This window comes from Hippocampus bargibanti, linkage group LG04, assembly GCF_051943395.1.
Source record: "Hippocampus bargibanti isolate YZ-2025 linkage group LG04, ASM5194339v1, whole genome shotgun sequence".
Lineage (NCBI taxonomy): Eukaryota > Metazoa > Chordata > Actinopteri > Syngnathiformes > Syngnathidae > Hippocampus > Hippocampus bargibanti.
Genome location: NC_142737.1, coordinates 720,457 through 732,090, shown reverse-complemented (window position 1 = coordinate 732,090; position 11,634 = coordinate 720,457). Strand labels below are relative to the sequence as shown.

The window sequence follows — 11,634 nt, the reverse complement described above, 5'->3', positions numbered from 1 at the left end:
TAGGAATTAACTGATTTTTTTTCTGATGAAAGAAGAGTCTATGTTTTTTTATGCTGTACTGACCGTTTTTGTCATCCTAAAACTTAATATTCTATGGGTCCTGCAATTCAAGTGACAATGACAAAAACCCTGGCACTGAAGTGGACACATTTTTGCACATGTCGGGCAGTGAATGAGTTAATGATCTTTTTCTTGCGATTTGAATGGATTTGGCCCCCTCAGCTGTTTAGAATGAATACCTCGGTTTATGAACCCCTTGCCTTACGGACTTTTCGGTTTACGCACGTTAAATTTGTGAACATTCTACCTTGGCATACAAACTACATTTTGGGATACACACGGAACTGCCACAATAAGTGATGTGTCGTTCACGAACGAGCCCGTTCTCCTAACAAGAAAATGGCAGCCGGCTTGTTTTCATCCTCTAACAAGGCTACGTTCCTCATCAAGTGTTTAATGCTGATGAAAGCGGTCACTCCATTCCATCAAGCCATCTAACGACCATTACAAAGGTAAATAAAACCACTTTATTACACTGTACTGTTTATTTCTTTCATTATAATACCATAGCATATTGATTATACATATAATAAGGTGGATTTTGTGTAGTTTTAAGGCTTAGAAAATTAGAAAGTAGAAAATTATGTGGACCTGGGAACGGATTATTCTCATTTTAATGATTTCCTATGGGAAAATAATTTTTGGGAGACACTTTTCGCCTTAAACACTCTGTCTGGGAACCAATTAAGTACGTAAGGCAAGGTATCACTGTATTGTGAATAATGAAATTTATTTTGGGGTGAAATTACAATTTTGTGTTCATTACAAGAAATGTCATGCAAATTAGTCAAATAATTAGTGAGGTCGAATCACTTTATTTTTCGTATTTCACATTACGTACGGCAAATGTCATTAACCATTCACGAAAAAATCCTTGATGACAATAAATCCAAACGTTTGCAACACCCACAACGAACACCCCCCGAACCCGGGTCACCCCTCCCTCTCCGCTTGAAATCTCTCAGCCCAGTGGGACTCTCGAGACGAAAATTATCATCATCATTATCCCACTCATACATGCCAGGTAGACAACTCTTCCACTTTATGGATCATTTAACGTTGACTGTTTGACGCCCCCCCTCCGGGTTCCGTCTCACAATCCACGAGTAAGCCCCACCTCCCCACCTTTTCTCCCACCCCCCCTGAAAGCGTCTCGGGAATTGTCCAAGTGGGAGTTGGCGTTTCAGGGTTAAGCGCTATGAGAACGTTTGGGTGGAGAGTGAGGCGGCGGCGGCGTTGATCAATGCGAGCCTTTCAATGGCACGCGTGATGGCGTTCCTGTAAAGCCTGCGAGGCTTTCATCGGGTGTGTGTGTGTGTATAAGAGAGTTTCAAGAGCGTATTCGAGACCCATCCACGAAGTATGTAAGGGGAGAAAGAAAAAAAACAACAGTAGTGTGTGTGTGTGTGTGTGTATGTGTGTGTGTGTGTGTGTGAGCATGTCACGAGTGAGGATGATAGTATGACTTTCATGGTATCCGAGCATTTCAAGTGACAATGTCAGCTCTAGTAGCACACAAATACACACACGAACAAACACACACCCACATACACAAACACACACACCAATAAGTCCCCACTAGTCAAAAATGTCCTCACTATGTATGGTCTAAAATCATGGTGGACCTAACAAAAATAGCAGTGCAAATGCACATACACACGCACAGGCAACCATACACACACACCCACATACACAAACACCAAAAAGTCCCCACTAATCAAAAATGTCCTCACTATGTATGGTCTAAAATCATGGTGGACCTAACAAAAATAGCAGTGCATATGCACATACACACGCACACACAACCATAAACACACACGCACAAACACGAATACATAAACACTTGCACAAAGCACACAAAACCTCACGTACACACACATCCACACACACATACACATGCACGCATTCGTACAACCCACACACACAAACACGCATGCGCATGCACACACACACACAAATGCACAAACACGCACAAAACATATAAATACACACTCACACACACACAACCCACACAAATACACACACTCACAACTGACACACACAACACACATCCACACACATGCACAAAACATACAAACAAACACACACACACACATAAACATACACACACAGACATAAAGACACACACACACACACGCACTTACACACACATGCAGATAACACACAAACACACACACACATACAACCTACACACATACTGTACATGCGCACGCACGCACATACACCTACACACACAAACACACATGTGCATGCAAGCACATACACCCACACACACAAACACAAAACATACAAATCCACATCTACAAAACACACCCTAACACACATGCACACACACCGTCATGAATCAAATCCAAGCTGACCAAGTGCCGTTCATGTACGGAGACGCCAAGTATGACTCAAACCACACATACATATAGACTACACACCCATGAAAACACACACCTCTACACTCACTTCGACACATATATACACACACATTCACACCCATTAAAAAGGGCACACGATGTGCACAAAAGGCTTGTTGATTTTTTTTCTATCTTCCTCATTTCTTTTTTCAGGAGAAACTAATGTGCATGTGTATGCGCATGTGCGTGTGTGTCACTGACCTGTGTGTAGTGGTCCTCACTCCTGATCTGGAGTTACCTGGACCTCACAAAGTCGTTCAAACAGGAATGTGTGTGTGTGTGTGTGTGTGCGCGTGCGTGTGTGTGTGTCCCACTGAGAAAAGGCGTCGCAGTGCGCACGAGTGACGCGTGAGTGACGGGCAGACTCCTCCCATCCCGGACACCCCACGTGGCCGATCAAGCGCCCCTTCACCCCCCACGCCCCCGGCTAACCTGCAATTAGCCGCAATTAGCGCACGGCGCTACCATGACGACAATCGGGCGAGCGGAAGACTGCGAGGACTTCCTCTTTGCCGTCATCACTTCCGCTGAGAGCAACGAGTCACTCGTCCCCTTTTCGGGCGTGCGCGCTTGAAGAGCAAAGGTGTTATTGACGATCAGCCGCTCGCGAGGGCGCGCGCGTCAATCACGTCGGCTCGTCGGCCCGTCAACGTGTCTTGTTCGGATTTTGAAGTGGCGAGTGCGGAGAGAAAAAACTAAACAAGACAAAACAAGCAAGAGTTCATCTGGAATTGCCATTTAGGTTTGACGACAAGCTAACGGTGGACGCGGCGTCCTTTTCACGCTTAGCTCTCTCGCATTTGACGCGCAAGCGAACACACGAGAGTCACGCGGAGCAATTGGAGGCCGACAAACAGTGTGTGTGTGTGTGTGTATATTACAAAAATATAGACAGATAGAGGTTTGTGTGTGTGCCTGGATACATATATATATATATATATATATATATATATATATATATATATATATATATATATATATATATATATATATATATATATATATATATATACACAGTAAAGTCTCGTTATATCGATATTCAAGGGAATCCGAAAAAATATCGATATAACCGATATCGATATAACGAGACTTTACTGTATATATATTTATTTTTTTTAATGTATATAAAATTACATCTCTATATAATATAATCGATATTCTTTCGGACTCCCTTGAATATCGATATAACGAGACTTTACTGTATATATATATATATATATATATATATATATATATATATATATATATATAGAGAGAGAGAGAGAGAGAGAGAGAGAGAGAGAGAGAGAGAGAGAGAGAGAGAGAGAGAGAGAGAGAGAGAGAGAGAGAGAGATGTAATTATATTGTATAGAGATGTAATTTTATATACATAAAAAAATATATATATAGAGAGAGGAAGAGATGTAATTTTATATACATTTTAAATATATACATATATATAGAGAGAGAGAGATATGTAATTTTATATACATGTTAAATATCTATATATAGAGAGAGATGTAATTATATTATATAGAGATGTAATTTTATATACATTAAAAAAAATAAATATATATATATATATATTTTCCTCCCATATTCTGTCTATATATATATATATTTTCCTCCCATAATGCGTCTCTATATTTATTCTGTGTGTGAAGACGTTGACAGTGTTTGAGTGCAAATGTTTTCCGTTGCGTGACACTGCTTTCCGGGCATCCTCATCACTTTGTCGCGTTGGAAGTCACGGGAGAGAAAAAGAAGAAGAAGACAAAGAAGAAGCTGTCATCTATTTGCCATTGAAGGCAAATCTTTTGAGCGGGCGGCATCATTTCCAGACTGCAAGCTTTTGTTTGTCATGTCTTGGAGCGGCCGTGAAAAACTTGTTTTTGTCCTTCGTCTGCTAATTGACTTGATTAAACGTTTGCCCAATGAATGCATTGCCGCCGTCGTCGTAATGGACGTCAACACAATCAAATAGTCATTAGCCAAACATGCCCCACCGCAAACACACATACTCAAACCCCCGTACCTCCGAGGACACAGCTGCTTACAAACAGATGGACACTTTTAATGTGCGTCACCCTACACACACACACACACACACACACACACACACACACACACACACACACACACACACACACACACACACACACACACAAAGAGCAGCTGGTGGTGTTTTTTTTCTTTTTTTTTTACCCGCCACAAACAAAATGTCTGCCATTTCTTTCCTTCTCTCCACAGACTGAACGTGCGTGTGCCCGCGCAGGCGGCGAGAGGTCAAGTACTTCTTGTCCCCATGAGACGATGAAAGGGTCAAAATGTTGAAGGGGAGTGGGGGGGGGGGGGCACGAACATTTTCCTTTTGACACAATCAGTCAGTCATCCTGTCAAGTGAACGTCGATTGGCCTGCTTCCCTTTCAGCCACACTACCTGTGCGCACACACACACACACACACACACACACACACACACACACACACACACACACACACTTTGATGAACATAAGGTGAAGTAGTTTTGGAAGGTGGACTTAAAAATAGGAGCAAAAGGCAAAAGTCAAGTAGCGCAGCGAGAGCATCAACAGTCACCCCCCCGCGCGCCGTTCGCCAAGGTCGCGTCCTTGGACTTTAATGGCTCGTCAATGACAAAAGACGCGACGTAGCGAGCGAGCGAGCGGGCGGCCATTGAAAATGGAGCTGGAGAGAATGACAAAAGCTGGTCAGGAGCTCATTTGAGGCACTTTGGTGACCTCGTCGCAGCTGAGCTTTTATCGGGCGCGGGTTGGGGGGGCGTTTGGAAAACCACTCTGAATATAAAAAAATAAATCACTACATAAAAACAAGTCAGCTATATCTAAGGACGACCCCCCCCCCCCCCTTTGCCCCAACCTCCCAAATAGTTCCAAAATGGAGTCCAAGGCTACGCACACGCAAGTGTCTGCTTTTTGGGGCCAATCGATAAGTCATCACGCTGTGAGGTTTTGTCACGTGTCCTTGCGTGACGTGTGCGATGAAAACCGACGAAAGACTCTCACACGATACACGCACACGCACACACACACACACACTGGTAGCGGTGTTCAACGGCACATTGGAGATTGATGTTTGTCTATATGTACATATGACATGATTGAAAAAATGCCTTGAATTATAATAATAATAATAATAATAATAATAATACATTTAATTTATTTAATAATATTATTATTATACATTTAACTTAAAATTTATGATAATAATGACAATAATAATAATAATAATAAATTTATTTAATTCAAAATTTATTATTATTATTATTATTACTACTATTATCAGAATCAGAATCAGAATACCTTTATTCGTCCCGCAATGGGGAAATTTGCAGTCCACAGCAGCAATTGAAGAGGGATGGGGTTGGGGTGGGAGTGAAAGGATAGAAAACAAGATATTCTAAGCATTATTCTACTTACTTACAATTTATAACAACAATAATAATAATAATAATAATAATAATAATCACTAATAATAATAAATTGAACTTTGAATTTATTATTATTATAATACATTTAACTTACAATGTATTATTATTATTATTATTATTATATTATTATTATTATACCTCTAACTTACAATTTAAAATAATAATAAATTTAATTTTAAATGTATTATTATTATTCTTATAAATTTTAAGATAAATGGATAATAATAATAATAATAATACATTTACTTTACAACTTATTATACATTTAACTTACAATTTATTATAATAATCATAATCATAATAATACATTTAATTTACAATGTATTATTATTATTATTAAATATTAAACTTACAATGCATTGATTAATACGTGTCACCCCCCCCCCCCCACTAGGATTTTATTTTGGTAGGGAGACCTCTCGAATTTGGTATCATTTATTGCGTTTCAGAAAACAAAGTCCTTCCTGCTCAACGTAACACTTCATTCAGAAATCGCATTCATAAATAAATGTGATGTAATTAATCATTTTTGATCATCTGATAACAATATCTGATTAAAAAAAAGAAGAAAAAAATACTCATTAAATAAATTGTTGAGCGGGTTATTTATTTTGATGGGGAAACAGAAGACCAATAGGGATTTTTTTTATAAGAATGTTGTTCTATTTACATAGAAAATCTTTTAATTACAACACAATACAATACATATTTCTTGATATAGCGCTTTATCAACAGCTGATTCCTCTCATCAATCAGCCATTGTTCCGTTTTTCTTTGTCCTTCCGCTTGTATGTGGCATTTTCAGGGCCCTTTCAAATATATACTTTGTTTTTTTATTGATTATGTTACTGATTTCTAAAGATGATTTTTGTGCCAATTCGACGTTAGGTTTGTTCTTGTCGTGAGCACATGCCATCCGGTCATTTGTATTCTTGTTTAGGACGTTAATGGCTTCCGTCAAATGAATGTGACGAAACCTGCTGGTGGTGACGCAGCGCCCCCTGGTGGCGGCGAGAGGGTGAAAATGACGTGAAAAGTGTCGCCGAGTTTGAACGCCAACCTCTTCAAAAATTGTCCCTTTCCGTCCGTCTTTTCAAAATAAAACGTCTTTTCTACCCCCCCCCCCCCCCAAAAAAAAATAAATAAATACATAAATAAATAAAATAAAATAAAAATAAAAATAGGCCACCTGTCAAGCGGCTGCCTTGTCTTCCTCCGGTCCGAATTCCACTTCCTGCTTTGGCCCCGCCTCCTCTTCAAAGCAGCCAATGGCGTCCACGGTGATGAGCTCCTCTTCCTGAGCCTTCTTCCCGCGCACCTGACGAAACAGGGGCACAACACTCAACGGGCGTTCACGCAAGCGACCGGACGGACAGACGGATGAACTCTGACCTCTCGTTTGTGTGTGTCGGACTTCATGTGCTCCACAAATTTGCGGGGAGTCTTCAAGTGACGGCGGCACGTGGCGCAGAATGGCCGCGACGCGCGTTTCTGCTCCTGCGCGTGCACGGAGACGCAAAGCAAACACACGCTTACACGCCAATATGGTGGACACGCGGCAAGCGCGCACACACACACACACACACACACACACATGCAAAGACAGACACGCGAGAAACTCACTTTATGTCGCTTCGTTCGACGATGGCTGATGACGTCATCGCTAAAGTGACTCTGACACATGTCGCACCAGCGCCGCTTTCCGCTTGACGAACGTGGACGCCATGACAGATAGAGACAAAATGTATTATCATTATTTTTATTATTACATTTACAGCGACAAAATAACCCTAACCCCAAACCCCGAACCTCCACCCCTAACAAACTTTCCAAAACTTCCCAAAAGATTCCAAAACTTTCCAAACCTTAGCATTAACCTTAACATCAACCTTAACCCTAACTCCGAACCCCTAACACTAACCCCTATTCCTAAAGAGAAAGAGAGAGGGAGATAAAGAGAGAGCCAAAGAGCCAGTGAGCCGGAGAGCCAGTCAAAGACAGCCAGAGTTAGAGAGCCAGGGCTGGAGAGCCAGAGGTACCAGAAGTAGAGAGTCAGAGCTAGAGAGCCAGAGCTACACAGCTAATGAAAGAGCCAGAGAGAGTCACAGAAAGAGAGAGAGAGCTACAGAGCTAGAGAGCTAGAGAGCTAGAGAGCCAGAGAAAGAGAGAGGCAAAGAGCCAGTGAGCCGGAGAGGCAGTCAAACACAGCCAAAGAGAGAGCCAAAAGGAGAACCAGAAGTAGCCAGAGCTAAAGAGCCAGCGCGCCAGAGGTAGCGAGCCAGAGGTAGAGAACCAGAGCTAGAGAGCCAGAGAGAGTCAGAGAAAGAGAGAGACAGAAAGAGAGAGAGCGAGAACCAGAGCGCCAGAGGTAGCGAGCCAGAAGTAGAGAGCCAAAGCAAGAAAGGCGGAGCTAGAGAGCCAGACCTAGAGAGCCAGTGCTAAAGAGCCAGAGGTAGACTCAGAGCTAGAGAGCTGAGGAAAGAGCCAGAGAGAGAGAGTCAGAGAAAGAGAGAGACCGAGAGAAAGAGAACCAGAGCTGGAGAGCCATAGAGCCAGACAGAGAGCCAGAGAGAGAGAGAGAGAGAGTCAAAGAGTCAAAGAGAGAGCCAGAGCTAGGGAGCCAGAGAGCGAGCGAGCGAGCGAGAAAGAGAGTTAGAGAGAGCAAACCAGAGCTCGAAAGCCAGAGAGAGCGAGGGAGAGCGAAAGATAAGAGAGACAAGAGAGACAAGAGAGACAAGAGAGACAAGAGAGACATCCTACCTGTTTGTGAGTTTGTGCGTGATGATGCTGACAGAGTGTGTGATCGCCTTCCATTTGGCCATGTGATCCGAGGCGCTCATATGTTCCGCGAACATCTAAACACGCACGCACAGAATGAAAGATGGCGTCCATTTCAACAAATCAAGGTCAGAGGAGAAGAATGGCAAAATATGGATTTCAAATCATTAAAATATGGGGGTGGGGCGGGTTGTGTCCTCGCCTGCATGGAGTGGCACGTGACCCCGCACATGTGGCAATGAAACCCCGACTCGGGCGCCGTCCGCATCTCCCCCGCCATTTTGAACTCGCGACTGTCGCCGTACTGCTGGATGGTCACTTCCAGGGAACATGCGCTCTTTACCTTGGACGCGCGCACGCACACACACACACACACACACACACACACACACACACACAGTCAAATGTTGAGTCCACCCAAGACCCCCCCCCTCCCCCAACTGACAACATTGCGAGGACATTTGAATCACCCGGGAAGTTGTGTTGCCATCGTGACCCTCTACAGCCCCCTGCTGTTCAGGAGGACAAACACCATCTGATGGACACGCAAACACAACAATATCATCAAAGTTGACAAATGATAATAATAATAATAATAATATTGATGAAAAGGTTTCTTCGGCCGTCATCTGTACTTCTTTCAAGGTGTCGGACGTTTCGCTTCTTATCTAAGAAGCTTCGTCAGAAAACTAAAGTCCTACTGGTAGTTTCGGCCTTAATAGATCCCTACTGTACACAGTAGGGATGACGGCTGAAGAAACCTTTTCATCGATGGACCATTCCTGTACGACTGAGAGCGGACACAGATGATGATGATAATAATAATAATAATAATAATAATAATAATAATACATTTCATTACTGTACACAGTCGGGATATATATATTGGGCCGAAACTACCAGTAAGACTTTAGTTTTCTGACAAAGCTTCTTGGATAAGAAGTGAAACGTCGACACCTTCAAAGATGTACAGATGACGGCTGAAGAAACCTTTTCATCGATGGATCATTCCTGTATGTCTGAGAACTGACACAGATAATAATAATAATAATAATAAATTTCATTTATAAGCGCGTTTCAAAACTCTCAAGGACACTTTACAGTCACAGGATATTTTTTCTGCGTGTGAGCAGCGGCAGCCACAAGCACCAGCATTCACTCAACCCGGAAGTAACATAAAGTAACAAAAATAATAATAATAAACAAATCAATAAATAAGAAATAATATGACAACACAAAGACACATAGACTTAAAGAAACGTCAGAAATAACGTCATTAAACAGTTGAAATTTTTACGATGAACGTGTGGATTCATAATAGCCTGATAAAATTGCAATATGATTGGCTATTTTTGATAACTAGTCCACTCGATAACAAAGCACTTCTGCACTGAAAGAAAGGGTGTGTGGAAAACTAGTACACCAGTCACCATGGCGCAGTTCGGACAAATGTCAACATGTTAGCTGCGTCACACCTCCTTGAGCGGCGCAGTCAGTTGCTGGTTGATCATGTGACCGTGCACCCTCATCGCTATTGGTCAGCATGGCGGCAGTTTCTTCAGCGCTGTTCTTTGACTGCACTTGGAGGAAAAATGCCAGTGAGCATACACTCTTACAATAATAATAATAATAATAATAATAATAATAATAATAATAATAATACATTTAATTTCTAAGCGCCTTTCAAAACTTTCAAGGACACTTTACAGTCACGGGTAAATAACAATGCTATGTCATTTCCTGAACTATCAAACTAAAAACATACGACGTATAGTGCCATCTTGGATATTTTTAGCTTGATGACATCATCGCCGTGATCGTCCCTACATGCTGTCACACACTAATGTTCAATTTTGCTTTGTTTCCGGGGCTATTTTGGAATAAACACGCCATATACCGTCGTCAAGTATTTTTAGATAGCACTCCAAACCATCTTTCATGACGCCATTGCTTTTTGATTGATAGATTTCACACGTCTACATTGAAAGGAGGTTCAATTATAATTTCAAACTATTCTATCTATCTAGCAAGCTGTTGGGTGTTTAGCTGGCTAGCTATTAGCTGTCTATCTGGCTAGCTATTGGCTGGCTATTTGGCTAGATATTAGCTATCTGGCTAGCTATTAAAGTCAGGAAACACATTAGCTATCTAGCTGTCTATTAGCGAGCTGGCTGGCTAGCTATTAGCCATCTAGCTAGCTTTCTAGCTATTTGTGTTATTCCGGGTTGAGTGAACGCTGGCACGTGTGGCTGCCGCTGCTCGCCCACAGAAAAACGTTATAGTGTGACTGTAAAGTGACCCTTGGAGTTTTGAAAGGCGCTTATAAATGAAAGGTATTATTATTATAATGAAATGCTTCGAGAAAAAATATAGGGATGTAAAGATTTTTTTAAATGTATAAATCACGGGCCGAGACTGAATATGGAGCTAAAAACTATCGAAATTTGAATCGTCGTCGCAATGTTCGAACCTGTACAACAATGAAAAAAATATGCCGTATGTGTAAAGTGTTCCTGAGAGTTTTGAAAGGCACTTGTGAATAAAATGGATTATTATTCTTGAAAGTGTCCATTTGTCAAGTGGAGTACTTGACTGTATCCAAACGTCGCTTACTGAACACATTGAATAACTTCCAAAGGAGCCGAAATGACGCCATACTGTTGGTAGTTTCCGAATGACGATCGATTAAATAGTCATGTCTGGATTTAATATGCTAATAAAGCTGGAAATTCATATTTGGGGGGCGGGGGGGGGGTATTTTCAAAGCGGGTTTGAGCTCACGGAGTAGACAGACAACCAGAACCCACCGGCACCGTTTTGCGGTCGTTTATAACAAACGAGGGGAAACAAAATGTATGAAATAAATTATTGAGGCGACTGTCATCGATGAGCTTACCTTGTTTGCTTCTGTTATGGTGAAACTGCGGAAGTGGCTTGCGCCA

The 11,634-nt window shown here is 41.7% G+C and overlaps 1 protein-coding gene across 2 annotated transcripts; it reads right to left on the bottom strand.

The window, feature by feature from the left end:
* Positions 1-4,077: 4,077 nt before the first annotated feature.
* ciz1b (cdkn1a interacting zinc finger protein 1b) lies at positions 4,078-11,624 on the bottom strand. Of its 2 annotated transcripts, none has more exons than XM_088993382.1 (10): positions 11,589-11,624; positions 10,168-10,267; positions 9,163-9,227; positions 8,895-9,035; positions 8,675-8,769; positions 7,538-7,619; positions 7,307-7,411; positions 7,104-7,232; positions 4,571-4,884; positions 4,078-4,532 (listed from the first exon to the last, which is right to left on the bottom strand). In XM_088993382.1, the coding sequence occupies exons 2-8, from the start codon at positions 10,235-10,237 to the stop codon at positions 7,107-7,109; spliced, it is 684 nt and encodes a 227-aa protein (XP_088849508.1). In that variant the 5' UTR covers positions 10,238-10,267; positions 11,589-11,624; the 3' UTR covers positions 4,078-4,532; positions 4,571-4,884; positions 7,104-7,106. The 2 variants fall into 2 exon arrangements, with proteins under 2 accessions (XP_088849508.1, XP_088849507.1); XM_088993381.1 differs by having other exon boundaries at positions 4,585-4,884.
* Positions 11,625-11,634: the final 10 nt, after the last annotated feature.

Bases quoted from the DNA above. Each gene is read 5' to 3' on its own strand.
- ciz1b (XM_088993382.1), bottom strand. From the start codon at position 10,237: ATGCTGACCAATAGCGATGAGGGTGCACGGTCACATGATCAACCAGCA. The intron at 8,770-8,894 runs GCGAGGACACAA...GTGCGTGTTTAG, and splicing joins TCACGTGCCACTCCATGCAG to ATGTTCGCGGAACATATGAG. The intron at 7,412-7,537 runs GTGAGTTTCTCG...GTGCACGCGCAG, and splicing joins GTCGAACGAAGCGACATAAA to GAGCAGAAACGCGCGTCGCG.